This window comes from Sylvia atricapilla, chromosome Z (genome assembly GCF_009819655.1).
Source record: "Sylvia atricapilla isolate bSylAtr1 chromosome Z, bSylAtr1.pri, whole genome shotgun sequence".
Classification (NCBI taxonomy): Eukaryota; Metazoa; Chordata; class Aves; order Passeriformes; family Sylviidae; genus Sylvia; species Sylvia atricapilla.
Window position 1 is genome coordinate 85,453,374 of NC_089174.1, and position 18,984 is coordinate 85,472,357.

Below are 18,984 nucleotides of genomic sequence, written 5' to 3' on the forward strand. Positions count from 1 at the left end.
AGTCTGCCAGAAAATGACATTACAAAGTAAAGATTTCCTACTTTTTCCACAACAAAAGAATGTCATGTCTATAAAAAGGTAAATGTCAAGGGAAAAAAGATAAATTAACGTTGCTTAGAATTACCCATAAACCTGCAACAATAGCAGTATTTTGTGTAATGTAAGATAAAACAACTGTAAATACTTGCCTCAGAACTTGTAAAAGAAGCCATCCTAACTAACTGTTTATTTAGTAGTAGTCAGATACACAAATATTTCTAATTGGTTTTGTATGCGTGATCTCCCTTGCAAAAGAAACAGTGTCTTAACCTGAGTGGGAGATGATAAATCCTTGGAATGTTGAATTCCTCTTTGTTCTTGGTTTTGGATCTGGTTATTATTGATGAGTATTTCCATGACTTCACTGCAGCATGTTTCCTCCTCCTTCATGACATTTGTCTGTGCGCCTGAATGGAATGTAGGTGTTAACAGAAATACTATGAAATTAAACTTTGTTCATAAGTTCTAAACTAATTCATCAGCTACTTTAGCAAAATTAAATGAAAATTGAAATTTAAAAGTTACCTCAGAAGCACAACAGGACAATACATCCCTTCAGTAGAAGATCTATTTTAGACCAAAGAAGGAAGTTCTGGAAGCAAAACCCTCAGTAGAAGCTAAGCTATTACAACCTTGATACTATTTTCCTTCTAAATTCTTGAGACGCCAGGGATATAAAGAACATCTGTTCTTGGACAGAAACATGTTCAGTGTTTATTAAATTCCAAGCTTATTATTTTAAAGGAATATAGGAAAACATGAGAAAAGTAATCCCCACCACCATCCCTTGGCACCCACCTCCTCCTGATGCCCATCAGAAATGGTCATTTCCTCATGCAATTAACTTTCCTTGCCCTTGTGTAGGGAAGATAATGTATTTGTTCAAGAAAAAGCGTAACTCTAGTACCAGTTATGTTACAATGCCTTTGTCAGTACAGAGTCCTCTAACTCCTGTAGTAGGCTTTCCTGGATCACAATAAGACAGGAAGAAAAACACTGATAAAAATTAAAAAAGGGAGAAATTTCCCCATTCTCACTTCCTCACTGAGTAACACCAGTCACTAAGTGCTCCAGAATCTTGTCTATCCAACAAGCATCTGTATCTCTGACATTGTGAACAAGATAAAGGGAAAACTGAGGCATCTCTATCATGGCAGATTTTACTTCAGGATGGGTTTCTTGTGAATCCAAAGCCAGGAAACATGCTTGTAGTATTTTCATTAGTCTTCAAGTGTCTTTCTTGAGTTACGTGACATCTTGAGTTCTTGACATCTCGTTCAGTCTCTCAGTTTTACTTCCAGTCATGCTTCCAAGGATACCTGCAAATATTTCCAATAGCAGTCTATTAACAATTCTTAGTCTTTGAGTTATCAATATACTGCTGTAAGATTCTGAACATTGTGAAGGCAATCTGAAATACCCAGGATACCTTGTACTTGGGAAATGCTATTGTGAGATCCGTTTGGGAATGTGTTTGTTTATCATCCACAAATTTTCCTGTGTCATATTTCATAAGTCCATTATGAATTGTCCTCCAGTTGTGAAGGAGAGAGGGTTTTTTCTCTGTGTTCAGAAACAGGCTGTTGTTCTAAATGACAGGAATTCTCCAGCAGGTTAGCTAGCTTTCTAAGATGAAGGGAAGAAGGTTTGGGGAGCACAAACAAAACAACCCACCACAACAAAACAGTTCAGTGATAAAGAGTGAGAGGATGATATCAGCAGTTTCTGGCATAGCATTTAGATTCCTCTCCCATCTTTCTGTTGCTTCTAGGTGAGGTTGGCTTGGTCAAGAGGTTTTTAAAACTAAGTCTTACTAGCAAGACATTTTGAAAACTGTAGAAGACAATTACAGACCTGTAGATCTTCTCAGAGTGTGGCTAAGTAAGTGTAGACCACAGAACAGTGATGATTTTGGGGTAGTTTCACATTCAAGGTCTTGACACAGTGAGTGTGTATTTTCTCAGTGCTCTGACTGGTTAACCAAAGTATCCTCATGGTCAGCATGACAGAGTTGCTCCTTTCTCTATCTCAGCTCTTTTCCTCTAATGGAGCACTTCATGAGCAGACAAGCAGTGAGTTCCTGGTATCATGACCCATTAATTGTGCTCTTCAATTTCTCTGGCTGCAAAGTTTTTGAAAATCTTATTGGTGCAAAATCAGCTTGAGGAGTTGCATTTAAAATGCAGCTTTTGGGGGAGGGACAAATGAGACTAATTACAGACTTCTTTTTTAACAAGATTTCGCTTTTGAACAGAAGAAAACTTTATGTGCTTGGTTTTGTCATAACTTAGAGTTTATCCATGCTGGCTTGGCTTTGCATGATGCTTTACTTTATAATTATAATTTTATATAATTATTTTTGCAATTATAATTAGATTATTTATAATATTATTAATATTAAATATTAAACTTCAGCATTTAGATCTCTTATACTAAGATTAAATATTAGGATATTTGACCTGAAGAAGTTTTCTCAGACCCGAAAGAAAACACTGATGATAAGTGCTTTGATCCTATTAATATTTTAAGTCGTACCTTTTTTTTCTTCTTTTTAATATTATGCTTTGTTATTTTGGTTGAGACCATTTCTCACTCATATTTTGCATGGTTATATCCAGGCATTTTGGCATCAGTCTTTGAATCAAAATTTAGGAAAACTATAATTTACATTATTGTTCTTCTTAATGTCTAATTAAATATAGGCAGCTGGAGTTTCAGTGCAAATAATTGGGCAGCTATTAATAATTTTCAAATGCAAAACAGAAAACAGTCTGTCTCCTCTCACTCCTTAAAAAGATGCTGGTTTCAGTGATGTGACGACACAGACTCTTGATTGATGTGCATAGGGCTGAAAAACTCATTTACCATATTTGGTGGAACTTCAGCCTCTCTGAGAACACCATATATTTCAAGTTGATATGTATTTGCAATAATTGCATTTTGAGTTTTTAGGAAAAGCAGGAGTTCTATGAAAGCAAGTTAAAACAGATGTAGTCACTGATTTTTTGCCTTTGACAGATTCGGGTCTATATTCTGTTTTAGTGTAGTCTCAGAAAAACTAGACTGGTGAATCTGTTGTGCGATAATATCCAACAAGGAGAGGAAATTGAATTAAAATAACTCTTCATCAACCTTCTATAATTATTTTCAGGTATTTATTTATTGCACTGATGATAGAATATCTTAAGCTCTTTCATCTAATTGTCAAGTGTTAACAGCATTTTTCCTCACAGAGTTTATCTGGTATACTAACTTGTATGGTGTTGCATAGCAAGATACAATCATGATGTAAGCAAACTTGCTCTACAGAGCCAAGAAACAATTCTAATGTGAAGATCAGAAGCAATCCCAGATGTCAGGAATGTTAATGGTAAAAAAATAAGCAAGAGAACTGGATTTAGAAGGGATTTATTTAAGAATGTGAACTGCAGTGTGAAAAGTTGAAGTCTTCATTGGTTGCCAGATTTAATCTGAGAACAAATGTAAAATAAAGAATTGTAGTACTTCAAACAGAGGAAGACAGCAAAAAAACCCCATCAAAACAAGAGAACTTCTCTTGGAATATCAATACAATATTCCAAGAAGGATGATGTTGAGGAGAGAAATTGGTAAGGATAGGTAGATATAATTTTAAGGCTTTCAGTGTTTATTGTTAGCTGTCCATAGGGTTCCTTTCTTCCTTTCTTCCCTTCTAATGTGGTAAATATGAACTTCATTTTGCAAAGCAGTCATCTGCTGTTCATTACTGTACCATTGACATGTTTGGGTTTTTTTTGTTTTAAGTGCTGAACAGCCTTTAACCTTAGTGCCTTTTGGCCAGTAGTCAGTAAGATTAACCCTGTTACTCGTTGTTCCCAAAAAAAGCTGATTCTTTTGGAAATTTTGTATGATTGTGTTAGTATTTATGTTCAGGGCATGGTGATGTGGTTTTTTCTGTTCACCTATGTTTATGTGCTTTCTCTTGAAATATTGAGTTTAATAAGCATGCTAAGATATTTCTTCACATGATAATGTTAGTTACAGTAGCTCTCTTTCAACTTTGCAAGTTGGAGGGACACAGGGCATTGATGTTTGACGGGGTGCAGCAAGTTCTCTGAATGTTCATCTCGTTAAGATAAAATTGGAGAGGGGCACAGGAGTAATTTGCATGTCCTATGCTCATGTCCCATTTCATCTGAACAGCTTCAGGCAGACTTCCCACATGGCTCCCTGCCACTTCTACTCTGTGTGTCCAGTCTCTTAGACTATAAGTAGTACCAATAGCTTTCACTATGTCTCAATTCTCAATTTTCTACTTATCTACTTAGCTCCAATCAAAAGAAAATTAATTATGTACTGCAATGCTTTACCATTTAAACAAGACGAGTCCTGGACACCAAAGCTAATTTTATATTGAGCACCTCCACTGACCCACTCTGCCACCTCACTTATCTGAGTTATCTGATTCCTGTAAAATTATTTTAAAACAAAATAGTTGTGTAAGGCCTGCACAATTATTGACTTGCAGAACGCAGTCATGAAACAAAACTGAGCAGTTAGTACTTAGTCCTTATTTGTGTCTGCAGTTCTGAATAGAAAAGGGGTTGAGTCACAGTGCTATATCATACTCAGTAGAAGAATACATGTGTAATATTGTGTCCTTCAAATGGAGAAAAGAAACAGTTTGCATTTTTACTTCATTTCTGTTTTGAGCTCATGTATCAATGTTATATTGATGTTCCCTAAGAATACTTTAGAAAGTAAGAATACTTTCCCTCAAAACAGTTCCTTTCCTTGAGGAAATGTGAAAATCTAATCGTGGGCAGCAGTAAGAAGACATACTATCTCAGAAGTAGCTTCTGCTTGCCTCCTGAAAAATGTGTTTTAGTTCTTCAGAGGTATAACCTTCTTTTTGGAGGAAGGCAGATTAATTTCTTTAATCCATTATAAGCGTGCTCTTACCTCTTTAGAAATTAAATTGGTTTGTGTACATGGAGTAGGTTACAGTAATATGAGTCAGAAAAGCGGGAACATTTTGTTAGCACAGAACTTAACATGGAATCCTCATATTTCAGTGGCATATTTGCCTTTCATGAGATGCCTGACAACTTGCAAAATTTGACGTTAAATCTTTGCAGCTGTCTTTGAAAAGAAGTGAAGTGTCCAGACTTCTTTTGGTACTATTTTGTCCTGTTTCCTTAAGGGCAGGAAAGTGTTAAATTTTTATTAGTGTACCATTTTCCTTGACTCCCTTGCTGTTCACCTCACTAATCCAGAGGCATTTGAACATAGGAGATGTCTGTGTTATTTTGCACTCTCACACAGCCCATCATCTGTCAGGAACTGGAGTTTGGTGCCTGAGATTTGTATCATTATCATACTGGTAAAGATTTGGAAGGGCATTCTCTTCAGAGTGGGACTTAGGGCCTGGAATAGTAAGCTTTTCTAACAAAGCTCAGTCAGATGAATTAGCATAAATATGTTGTTGCTAATACCCACATGCTTGGATCATATGTGTGTGCATAATGAAATCTGCTGGGAGATGCACAGAGCATTAACCTATCTGCTGATAATTGATTCATGTGGTATAGTTTTGAGCCATCCATTTGAGACAGAATAAGGCATATAGGTTTGGTTTTAGATGTTATTGTTTATGCACAAAATGCAAATCTGTCTCTTGAGAAGGAATGTTAAGAGTCATAATAGCAACATTTTTGTACTGCTTGTGTTGTCAGACTGATTTTCCAGTGGGGTCACTAAGGTTTTAAAGAAAGCTGTTTGAGTTTACATTCATGCATAGAAATTTTAAAAGCTTCATATAGTAATTGAGTGATACATTACTGGTTAAATAGAAAGTTTAACATTTGATTATATATTTGTAATTGGCTAAGAGTTTCTTTGCTACCTGCTAGTCACTGATTTTAAGAGTGCAAGTGTATATATTACTTTACTTGGGATTTTTTTGTTGTTGTTTGTCTTTACTACATTGCTGTATGTAATATTTTAAAATATCCCAAGATTTCACTTTTATGTTTTCTTTTTGTTATTATTTATTTCCCAAAATACTGCCTACTCTAAGCAAGAATTCTATGCAGAATTCTAAAGTGAGATGTTATAAACTCTGTGATGACAGGACCACTGTGATTTATTTTTGGTGGTAGAAAATCAGTCAAGCAAGCAAAAATATAAATATGTTCTTTTTAAGTGAAGTTTTCTGAAGGACAGCAAAATGTTACCAAAGTTAAAAAAATGATGACTTGGTTTGGTTTTATTTTTTATTTTAATTTCTTGTAAATCAGAATAGATTATTGTATCAGTTTCAGTAACCAAAACTTGATTTGTTTGCTGTGGAGCAATAGGAATACATTTTCTGTAATGAATGCATTTTTAAAATGCATGCAATCAATTTCAGTTTTAAAATCATACATGAAATAGTCTAACTGTGCTATTATTATTAAAATAATAACAAGAATCAGTAACTGCTCAGCTAAAAATCTAATTTGAATGCCTAGAATAATAAGGGGAGAAATATGATAAGTAGATGTCAATATTAAAACCGGCTGAAGGAGGAAGGCTTCAGGCCTTGTAGCAGGTAGAATGAAACAGCAGATTTCAGCATCCACAATCCTTTCAGTATTAAATTTTCAGTAAAATAAAATTACTTGTATATGAAAACATAGCCTTTCCCCAGCTCTCTTTTTTTTCCTGATCAGCTGATGAAGAGACTAGCAGCTCGCTGCTTTGCTGGCTTGTTAATTTTATCCCCACTAACTGTGATTTCCGATAGCCGGCCTGCTGATAGTGGTAAGGTAAATATCCTTTTTCATTGCCGTCTTGAAGATTCAGTAGAACTACATCACAGGCATGTGTAGGTGTGTAACACATCAAAAGTCGGTGTTCTCCGTGTTTCAATGTACAACTGAGTGTTTGAGGAGAGCAATGACATTAACTGTTGACAGCCTTGCATGCTGTATTTATTATTAGCTTTTCTAGCTTCCAAGATATGCAGAGAAATATCCTTTTCTTAATCTTCATTAGCCTCAGTGGTTTATAGCGCGTGTCCTGCTTTAGTCGGATGAATATTAATGAATTTTGTGTGCAGATAATTTTTTTTTCCCTTCTTCTTTCTTCCTAACTCATCAGATCTCGAGCCTCCTTCATAGTGAATATCTGAATGCTGTGGAAGCATGATGTAAATTGTCTTTTGATTATTAAGGCCTAGTTTCAGGCTGTCTCTCAGGATTCTGCTTTTGTGTTTGTCTTGGATTTGCTCGTCGGAGGATGCATAGAAACAGATTTCAAAATCCCACTGTTTTTTAAACATGCCAGTTTATTGTGTGTTGTGCATCAGGTTTTGTTCACAAAATGTTTTTGAAGAGATGTTGTACACAATTGAGAAAAATAATGTCTAGGCTGTAATCACTTTTTTTATATTGATTGTTATGCTCACATGATCATAAATATTAGCCATGTTTGGTGCTGTGTAGAAATGAAGGTAATTGCCTTAGGATTAGAGCTCTTTCAGCTACGAGAAAGGATTGATTAGCATTTGCATGTACTCAAGGCAATATTGAGAAGCAAAAGAGACAAATATCAACATCAGCTATGTTCTGAGAAAGCATTAATCAGAAAGCCTTCATTTTATGATTTTCTGTTTTATTTTATTTTTTATTTTTAATTTCAGTTTCCTTATGACCTTGTATTTTTATTTATTTTCTTTTGTTGGCTTTCTCAAATCACGAAAAGTTCAGCTTCTTGCTTTATGACGTGGATCTCATAGCGTGTGTGAACAGGTTCCCTTTATTCCTAGTTTGGTTTTTTGTACCAGTTTTTTTTTTTTATCCTTCTGCATAGAGCTGCTGGGTCTGGTTAAAAGCATATATTCAGGTAATTGAAACAATTGAAATTAGTGTTAATTGTCTGTGACTGTGTGTATGGTTTGGGTTCTAGAATGGATTTTTTGAGTCCCATGTTATGAGTCCTGTTTACAACAAACCACTATATTGTCAGTGCCTCTGCCTACCTCATGGTTACTGTCCTAGAAGAAAATTATACATTTTGAGATGATTTTCACACTCAGGGGGTTTAAAGTTGCTTAAAAGGCTTGGAAGAGGAGTTGTTAGTGCATAAAGCATCTCTGTTTTGTGTGTTTGCACAATGAATGTGTGTGAACTGGCTTTGGGAGGTGAGCACAATTTGGACTGTCCTATTTGAAAACATATGGTATCAAAGTCTGTTTTGCATGGAACTGTGTTACCCAGAACTGATACTGATGTGAAAAAAATGAATGTTTTCTGTACACTTACTGAGACAATACCCCAGGCCATTATGTGTGAAACTGTGATTTGGTGCAGAATTCAAGGTTCAGAGAAACAAGGTATTTAGATGATAGTGGGATTCTTAGGAAAGTTAATATTTAGTGTCTCTTTGATTGCTTCTTGTACTCTTGTTTATAAATAAACTGATCATTTTGGGTTGAATTATCTGCATCCTGTGGAATTGCAGGGGGTTTTAATTGTTGTTTTTAAATATAGGTTGTTATTTCCCTTTGCAATATCTCTTCTGTTTAAAAATCACACTTTTTGAATCCATGTTGTCAGGCAATTGAAGACGGCAATTTGGAAGAAATGGAAGAGGAAGTCCGGCTTAAAAAGCGAAAAAGACGAAGAAACGTGGACAAGGATTCTGGGAAGGAGGATGGAGAGAAAGCAAAGAAAAGGAGAGGCAGACCTCCTGCAGAGAAGCTGTCGCCCAATCCACCCAAACTGACAAAACAAATGAACGCTATCATTGATACTGTGATAAACTACAAGGATAGGTGAGCTTGGAGACAGTCTATCTCTGTTGCATGTGCTCTCTCCCTCCCTACTGATACCATTGTCTGCATTTCATAACAGCTTTGTTTTTTTCAGTCTTTAGAAAGACATGTTGACAGTGCTTTTCTGAAGAGGAATCCCACTTAGGGCCTGAACCTGAAAGTCTCACAGTTTTTAGAGGTTTTTTTGACACCTATCTGATAGAAAGTTGTTGAAATACAGTTTAAAAAAAAAAAAGAAAAAAGTAAGTGTAGAGCTCCTGCTTAGGGGTGAAGTCATTCTGCTCAAGGTGTTTACTTAAGCATATTCAGCTTAAGCAGGATTTTCCTTCAATTTAACATGAGCATGTGTTGAAATTAATCTTTTCAAAGACATTAAAAGACAGATTTATTAATTCAAGTTTACGTGGGTCTCACAGTGAAAGGCTGAAAGGCTGGCCAGAATGCTCCTATCCATGAGCATCAGAGCTGCCAAAAGAAAAAATATGGTGGAAGCCTGCTTGTCAAGAAATAATCCCTATTTTCACCATAAAAATATGCAAAATAGTTGGGCTTTAGGAAAAAACTATTTATTCTATTGTGAAATGTCATCTGAAGACTTTGGTTTTGCAGATTTTCAAACTGCAAATCACCTATGCTTCATGAGCAAGAGATTGAGAATTAGTTCATAATGTCTTTGAATCAGACTTGATAGCAAAAGTTGTATTTAAACTGTTTCTATCTGCCAAAAATCAGTAAAGCCTTCTTGTGTGCTTATCCCTTCTTTGCTGTATATTGAATTACTTACTTAGATGATACAGCACCTATTATAAACTAAGTTAATATTAAATGCATTCAGAGAAAGTCGAGAAGCATTTGCATTAGGTGACCTGCACCTTCATGTGTAGCAAAGTATTTTTTACCTATAAACAACTCAGTCGTTGACTTTAAATGGTAAGTTGCACTCTGCCCTTTTTTGCAGCTGCTGTTCTGGCTCTGCCTGTACAAAAGTAGTTTGGGTGGTGCTTGGTAAAACACACACTGCTGTGATCTCTGAATTTTTTTGGACATAGCTGTTAAAATGAACCGTTCTGTGATCCATGGGCTCTTTCTAGAGTACATAAAAAGTATTTTATTGTATTGCAACAGTATTCATAGCACCAAACACGATGAGCAACAAGCTGACTGCAATCTCAGTGTGTTTAGCTTTCTGTGACTCTGAACTAACAGAACACCTGAGAAGGAAGAAGTGTTTAGGTTCAGGCATTCCAGTCAGGACTGAAAGGAAACACCTCTGCATTGTAGATCCTTGGTCTTCAAGCTTCTCTTGAAGTCAGGCACTTCTGATCAGAATATCTACTTCTCACTTTTAAAACAGCAAGTAAATTGCTTCCACTAGCCTTCAGGAGGGGAGAGCTACTGATCGTAACTGATAGCTTCTGGGGATGTTAAAGATTTTTACCTGATGTTTGTGCCCCAGGAAGTTGCTATCTGATTTCTGTCAAAAAAAGTTAACAACTGTGCTAATTTTCTAATGACCAGGCATACTGTTTCCTTTCCCAGGACTCCACATTTATGCAAGACAGAAATTGCTTCCCCATTTAAAAAGTGTATGGAGCAGTATTCTGTAAGGAATTAAAAATACCTCCTTAACTGAGCTCTTCAGTGCTGTAAGTTATAAGGAGAGGTTACAAGTTTCTGCATTCTGATTTTTTTGTGAGCTAGCACCAAACCACCCAATACTATGAAAGAATAGAATTACAAATTTAGGCAGCAGGGAACTTTAATATCTTAAAATATTTGGTGTTAACTTGCTCTAGAGTTCAATTAGTATTTTCAGATTTGCAGCTTTACAGTTAAGTGTTTTTTAGGCATTTGGAACCCCTCAGTTTTGTTGGGGGTTCAGTGTTTGTTCAGCTCTGGGCTTTTGTGAGTGTGAAGACAATTGGGGCAAGTATAGAGGGACAGGTTAATTGCAAGAAAAGTAGGCCATGAGTTTTATCTGGGGAAAAAAAATGGGTTTTCATGTATTTAGTATTTGAATGCTTGAAATCATCTTTGTCTTTTGCGTAAATTTTCAGTGCTAAAAGATGTTTCATCTTTTTTTTATGGTAAGTCCAGAGGGCTCATCTGGACTGTGGAGAACAAATGTATCCCAAAAGGTGGTTTGTTGATACCCATCCAAAATCTTACTGACTTAGGCCTGAGTTACTTTATCAAAGCCAATTCTACAAGCTTTAGCAAGTTTTGTGCAGTTTAAAGGAAGCATGAAAAAAAGTAGAAAGAATATGTGACTATGCTAGTAAGTCTCTGTGTACTTTATCTGATGTTTTCCCTTGCTTTTGAGAAGAGTTGCCTGTTAATATAGAACCACTTTTCTGTTCTTTTTAAAGTCTTTTATTAAAAACAAAAAAGTAAAATCCACGGTGCTCACAAAAATCTGAGCTGCTGGTTGGCTCCTTTTCTGCGGTGACACTGTGTAATATTGATGCAGGGAAGGATTCTCCAAGTGCTTTCCTGACTGTCTAGAACCTGACTTCAGGTGTAAGCATCTGTGCATAAATACTACTCTTTCCTCCCTTAAAAAACATCCAGCAAAATTTGCTGGCAGTGTCAAGGAAAGCTAAAGATTTCAATAATGCAAACAGTAAGCTGTAGTAAATAGTAATTGTACAGTCAGACTTAAATGTGAATATTAAACTAGCTTAAACAGACACAAAGCAATGTTTTAGGTAGATTTTCAGTGTGGATAAATGCAGCTTATGATTCTGAAAAACAGGAAATGCAAAGGTAGTTATCCCAGAGTTAAGCAGAGGTAGTTTATCTGTAAACCTCAGATAAAGAACTCCGTGCAAGAAAGTGGAAATCATCACTGAGAGGTCAGTTTCCTCTTCCTGTCATGTCCTCAGTCCAGTTTCAAACTTTAAATTTAGATTTTTCTCCTCTATGAACTACAGTTTAGCAATCCTCCAATTTCCTTTTATTCCCATCATTTATCCAATCCTCATCCAATTCCCTTTTATTCAATCAACATCAGTGCAATGTTGATTTTAATGAAACATTCCTTTCACAATAGGTTTAGTAGTTCTTAGAGAGCAATTTACAAGCAAAACCTGATTTTCTTTGGATTTTCAAGAGAGCTAGAGACACACTGAAGGAGAAAAAACTGCAGTGAGATTTGACTTGACTGGCAGCCAGTATTAGTTTCCTGAAATTACAGTGTCTAGTGTGTGTCCCATATAATAAAGAAAATAGTTAAAAAAAAAAGAAGAAGGACAAAAGTGGAAGACACTGGGAATGTTCAACTTGGACTCTTTGAATGCCTTTGATCTGAGAGTTGTGGAGATCTTTAACAAGTTGACAGTACTTGATTTGTGCAGTCTCATGTGCATTGGATTCCAGTATTGAGTGATGTGCTTCAGGATTTTTTTCATATTGATAGGCAATATCAAAACATAAAACATGTTGGTGGTACTACTGATGCAGATCCTTTTTGACTCTTCTACTTTGCTTTGCCATTGAAGGAAAAACTGAATTAATGTAGGTTTCATCTATACTTACTTAAAATGGAGAATGGATCTTAAATGAAGCAAGAGTAGGAGAGAATGTATGGTCAGAATCCTCTGACTTCTAGTCATCTGACCTAGTGAAAGATGTCTCTGCCCACCCACAGCAGAGAAGTTGGACTAGTTTATCTTCAAAGGTCTTTTCTGACCCAAACCATTCTATGATTCTATAATTTTGCTGAAGTATTTTTATAGGGTACCACAGGAACATTATATGCTAATATGAAAGGAAGAGGAGATAAAAAGAGTAAGGCCATTAATCTGAGTGAAAAGAAGTAAAAATACTTAGCTGAAGGCACTGTAAAAAAAAGCAACTGGTAAACTGGAAAGAAGTTCTTGGAGAAATGGTGTTGGCATAGGTTACAATGTATTTATGGTATGTATTAAAAATGAGGAATGGCCTAGCCAAAATTAAAATATCAGTAGTGGTGTGTTAATCACAGCAGACTGGACACACTTAGGTCTGGAGTAGAAGAAATGGCATGAAGTACAGTATCTCAGAGTGCATTATATGGTACTCACAGACCAAAAATAAGAAACTTTTCTTCTGATTCAAGTGCCAGTTCAAGTGGAACTGGCAGAAGAAGAATTACATGGGCAGAGAAATTACTGATAAAATCCAACTATGATCCTTCAGTGTTGCCCAGACATAAGAAAACAGGAGCCTTACCATGACACTGTTGCCTATGCAGATGTGGAAATACTCATTATGGGTGTGATGCTGTTAAAGCTGGAATTGCTGCATATAGTACCTGGAGGCTTTTTCATTCAAGAAAGATTAGTTTACAGTGAGACAAGTGTAAATAATTACTTCAGTGATAAAGTAGCATGGGAGAGCCTTACAAGAGGAAACAGGTTGGTTTGTTTATTCAGTCTTGAGAGGGGAAGATGATTGCTGTCAGTAAATTCACCTAGGAAAGAAGGGAAGCATAAACACTGGAAGTATAGAAACATGTAAAAACAGAAGATTGTGGTCACAAGGTTATATGACTGGAAGTATTTACTAATTCATACAAGTTAGTGATCAAGAGCTCTGTAATCTTTCCATATGGGATAGTGGGACAGAAACAACTGGATAGATTTGGCCTTTGCTCCTTGATTTTCAAAGTTCTATATGATTATTTACCATACCAAGACCCTAGATTCAGGGACCTTGAAACATGTTTCCAGTTGCACAATGATCCTGATTCTCCCTGGTGAAGTATGTGCATCATCTTTGCAGACTGGATTTGCAATACATATTAATCTGAGATTTTGCTGCAGTTACTTCTTAAAATAAGATTTAAGTGCATTTACACCCTTTTTCCTTGTTCCAACCTTGCAGTGTAAAATACCTGTTTAGAAGAGAGCAAGTTGCAGTGCACCAGTCCAACATTGTTGTCACATGTTTTTCCATTTTCCATGCTTTTAATTTGTCTTTCTTTCCCTATAAAATTAGGAATGCCCATTGAAATTAATGTGATAGAATCGTATGTTATGTATGTTATGTTTTCACAACACAAAATCAAAGAGCCACAGAATGAGTCAGTTTGGGTGGGACTACAGCAGGTCATCTGGTTTAACCTCCCTGCTCAAACAGAGTCATCCCAGGGCTCATGGCACAGGGTTGCTCCAGACATTTCTTGAATGTCTCCGGAGAGAGAGACTGCACAGTCCCTCTGGACAGTCCATTTCAGTGCATGGTGACCCTCACAATAAAGCATTTCTTCCTCATGTTAAGGTGAAACTTTTCTGTTCATCCATATCTGCATGTTTCCTTTCATCCTGTTGCCTGGTACCACCAAAATCAGTTTGGCACACAAAAAGTAGTTTATATGTCCACTCAAAATGCTTTTGAAAGAAGGGGCAGTTTTACTGCTGATAGCTTTTATTTCAGAATAAGAAATTTTTATGCTATATTTGATCTCCAGCTACTGCTGTGCATCATACACATGCAGACTTAGTCTCCTAAACTGTGTTTTTCCTCTTGTGATGGTTCTCCTCTTTATGGTTTATTTCAGAGGAAAACAAGCTGTAAGTGTAGTTTTCTTTTCCTGATTAAATAAATAAAGTAGAGAAAGGAGAGAAGATGGATGGTACTTCATCCTGGCAGGATTAGGATCCTGGCAGGATCCCTCTGTAACTGGCACTAGTGAGCCTACATCTGAAATCCTGAGTTTTGGGCCCCTAACTTCTAGAAGGACAGTGAAGTGCTGGAGCATGTCCAGAAAAGGGTAACAAAGCTGGTGAAGAGTCTGGAGCACAAGTCCTGTGAGGACCAGCTGAGGAAGTTGGGGATTTTTAGCCTGGAGGAGGCCCAGGGAATCTGTTACTGCCTTCTCCAGCAGCTGCGTGAAATAGGTTCAGCCTCTTCTCCATGATGACAAGTAACAGAACAAGAGGAAATGGTCTCAAGTTGCCCCAGGGGAAGTTTCAGCTGGATATTGGGAAAAACTTCATTGAAACAGTGCTCAGTCATTGGACCAGGCTGCCCAGGGAAGTGGTAGAATGACTATCCTCAGGGTGTTGCAAAGGTGTGAGGATGTGGCACTTAGTGGTAGGCTGGGTGCTGGGTTAAAGGTTGAACTGGATATTACAGGTCATCTCCAATGTAAATAATTGTATGATTCTGTCATTCATACCTTCAAATCCTTCAACTTCCTTAAAAACCCATTGTTTTCTTCTGCCTTGCATCAGAAATTAGTGTTTCCTGTCTGGGTACCAGTTTGATCTAGCACTAGTTTGCATTAACTTTGCGTAAATAGCAGCAGCTGAATTCAAGAGTCCTGGGGTGCTGATAGCTGTGTTCCATACAGTGATTTCATTTGTGCCCCACCTGCCATCTGATCTATTAATGGATTTAAAGTATGGACTTGCATGATGTACTAGTTAATTCCTGCTATCAGGTAGCTGGTGACCACAATCAGATAAGAACAGAAGAAAATTGAAGGGTGGAGTTTTTGTGCCTTTTGCCTGCTTGGCAAGAGACTCCTCCTGTCTGTGGTGCTCAGCATTTTGATGACACAGCTCAGGGAGAGGGTATTTCCTTTGTAGGTGAAATGGATTTTATTCATAGTCTTTTCAGCTGCTTCCAGTTTTTAACCGTTTTAAAATGGAAATTAACACAGTTAGCCATTACTGATCTAACTAGTAATTCATTATGCCAGCTGGTACTCTTGGGTACTCAAACACACATATCCAAGCCCAAGTTTTGGAGTAAATAGCCATATGTCAATCCCAGGGATTACATATTTAGCTATTTTTACCCACTTCCATTTCAATGATGGAGACAGGTTTACCATGTACTACTAGTCAGTTCCAAAGAGGGACCATTAAGCACTAATGAAATTTAATCATGTCCCTACATAGTTGGGTTACTGTTGGAAATCACTATATCAGCTCTTATAATTCTCCCTCACATTCACTTTTCTTTTAAATAGTATCTTTGTGATTTGTATTTGATTAAAAGTTACAGTTTTCAACCCATGGTTCTGTTTGTGAGCACTCTGACTTGGGCAAGTATGCAGGACTCTGCATTCTACCCACTCTAAACTGAATTTCATTCTTTGTTACAATAATGAAGAGTTGTTAAAAGTTTGAAATCTGCCAGAAATATGATAACGTATTGCAGTTTCAGCTTTGTAGTTATCTCTCCTTTTCGTTCCAAAGGAGGAAGAATGTTGGTGGCAGTATACTTCTAACAGGCCTGTGGCTGCTTGTTTCTGGCCAAATACTGCCAGGGAAAACAAATAGGAAAGGAGCCTCATACAAATGAGGTTCCTGCATTTAATTTCACCAAAGACAATACTGATTAAAAGGGTGGAATTATATGCTTGTATGCCCCTTGTAAGCAGTTTGACAGAAATGAGAGAAAATTGGAAACATTTCACACAAATAATTTTTTTTCTAAGCAAAAAAATTTTCTAAATAAGCAGTATTTCTTAATGCTTTTTTAACTTGTGCAGTATGGAAATGTTTTTAATGTGAGCACACACGGGACTAGCATGTTGAGCTGATGCAGTAGCAATGAACTGTCACAGTTCTTTCGCAGTCAGATCTTTTAATTTATTCTGGTCCTTCCTTTCAGCACGTAGCCTGCTAGTTGCTAGGCAACCATAAGTGAATTTTTTTTTTTTTTTTACTCCACATGATTTTTATGTGGTACTTGCAGTGGTTATTATTTTCTAATTACATAAGTGGGCAAAAGGATTAAAATCAGAGTTGCATTAATAATTACTTATTTTCGCCTACTCTATCCACAACACAGCAATTTGAGATTGTTAGAAAAGATTGCATTCGTTTATAGTATGGATGCACATGTACAATGGAAGTGCAAGATAGTACTTCTTTGTGAGAGTAGGTTCTGTAAAAATGGTAGAACAGAATAAGCTGTTATTGATCTGAGTAGACAAAATCAGGCTGTAGCCTTCTGTTATGCCCTTAATGCTTTTTCTTTGATGGCCTTAAATGATTTTCAGTAATTAATTAAATAAAGCTAAAGCTTGAGGGTTTTCTGTGGCATTCTTAGTTTAATAGAATGTGTGAACAAATCACAGTTGGCTGGTTTTGCACCTGGAAAATAGAATATTACAGTTTAATAATTTATTAGCTGTATTTTTAATATAAAATACCATATAAGGGTGGGTGTGTGGGTGTAAAAAGAGAAAAGAATACAGCCATGAGATTAAAAACTATGATCTCAGGAGCTATTTCAGTAGGACAAATAGGCTAAACATGTTTTAAAATTTGATCAGAATTAAGTTTATTAGTGGCTGGTTTTTTTTTTACTGATATCATTCTCTTGAGTGTTAGACTGTAAAGCACATTTGAAGAGACCCAGCATCAGTGGTTCAATAATCTTACTCGAATAGAAATTTCTGTTAAGGCTGCTGAAATAAAACATATCAGTGATAGTTTTTCTGTATAGCTAATGCACACTCATACTATAGCAAGGTGCAGGCAGGTGAGTTACAGTGTGCTTGCAGTGGTGCAACAGGATACTGCTTTGTTTTGCTTTGCTTTCCTCAGGGTCAGTGTCTTGTATGTATAAGGTGGGCATTGTTCACTTAATGAATAGTTGAATTCCCTCTGGGCTTCTGGATAATTGCTCTTAAGGACTCTGGATGTTTTGCAGATACAGTACTTCTCTCCCAGCATTTTTCTTCTCATTTTATAAATGGCCAATGGAAACCTGAAGATACCATTCGGGCACCAGAGATCCAGTTGCTTGTTTTCATAGTGTTGTATATGTTCAGAAGAAATTCTGTTGATCTCAATTGTTATTGCTCAACACTTCCTCTATGAACAAAACAAAACAAACAAACAAAAAAGCAGTCCTCAATTTTCAAAATTTTAATCAGTTGTGTAGAATGTATATAATGCATTGCTTTTCCTTGTATTGCTTCCAGTCTCACTTTGAGAGGGCAGTCTGTGATGAAGATAGGTTCTGTCATGTAGCATGACATAGACACTCAGACAGGTCAAGAACAAGACTGGTGCCTTTAAATCCGTTGTATAAATGCTTGGACAGGGGAAGTGTGAAAGTAAAGAATTTGAGTCCCTACCAAAGGAGATGGCAGGTGCAGTGGCCAGAACTTCAGTTATTTGCTGGCAGGAGAGAAATAAGTAATACCTGGCTGTGACAGTTACCTGGCCATTTTATGCTTTTGTCTGTTTCAGTAACAAGGTTATTCCCAAGTAAATAAGATCTGTTGGGTGAAGTTGCAAGTAGCTGCTGCTGAGGTGGCAGTGGTCTCCATGGGTATCTATCCCAACATGAATATGTGGAGTACACAGAGTTCACTGTCCTCTCCTGGGACAGGGATGCACTGTGCACCCACTTGTCTCACCTGCTGCAGCTGTGCCCAGGAGCACACTCAGGTGTGTGCCAGAGCCTTGCTGAGACCAGGAGGCAGCTTGGCAGCTCCTGCTGGGCAGGCAAAGGCTGCTGCTGTTGCTGCTGCTGTTGCTGCTGCTGTTGCTGCTGCTGTTGCTGCAAGTCAGACACAACTGTACAGACTGAGACAGAGGCTTTTGGTTCTGCATCGAATGAAAAAATACTCCAGCTGCCTGTTGGTGCCAAGGTTTTGGCAGAACAATGCTGATCAGGAGTTCTACAATTAGAGTATTTACATTATTGTCCTCTCTGGTGGAAGGAGCAGCATTGTCTCAGGACTAAACTGAGAACAGTAAAAAATCATGGGATAGGTGAGCACCAGATAGTTAGAAAATGAGGAAAATCTGTTTATTCCTTCTTAATCTATCAGGACCATAACAAAAATAGTTACTTCTCAAATTTGGATGTTACCTCAGGCATTAAGAAATGCATACTTGTCTAGTAAGCATTCATTACTTCCATAAAGGCAGAGCTGTTGCCAGCTCTGTGCTTTTTGCCATCTTTATTCTCCATTGCAGAATTGCTTCAGTTAACCTTCAATTCAGTTGTAGTTTAGTGCCTGATAAGACCATAAACCACTTTGGAGGGTGGTTGCATGAAAAAACCCAGTGGGAAACGGGTACTTGGTAGCCTTCTTGACCAGCTCCTGTGAAGTTTGGTGTTCCTGCGATTCTATCTGAAAATTCAGCTGAGAAAACAGGGCCTCTCTGGATTAGCTGGGAGAGAAGGAA

The 18,984-nt window shown here is 37.1% G+C and overlaps 1 protein-coding gene across 4 annotated transcripts in view; it reads left to right on the forward strand.

The window, feature by feature from the left end:
* SMARCA2 (SWI/SNF related, matrix associated, actin dependent regulator of chromatin, subfamily a, member 2) overlaps positions 1 to 18,984 on the forward strand; it is a 118,383-nt gene that overhangs the window by 90,051 nt on the left and 9,348 nt on the right. For 3 of the 4 annotated variants that reach the window (XM_066338632.1, XM_066338636.1, XM_066338633.1), the window contains one exon: positions 8,619 to 8,836. In XM_066338632.1, coding sequence (XP_066194729.1) covers positions 8,619 to 8,836 — 218 coding nt within the window. Of the gene's footprint in view, positions 1 to 8,618; positions 8,837 to 11,948; positions 12,080 to 18,984 lie in introns of those variants that run through there. The other variant, XM_066338635.1, reaches the window with a different exon arrangement.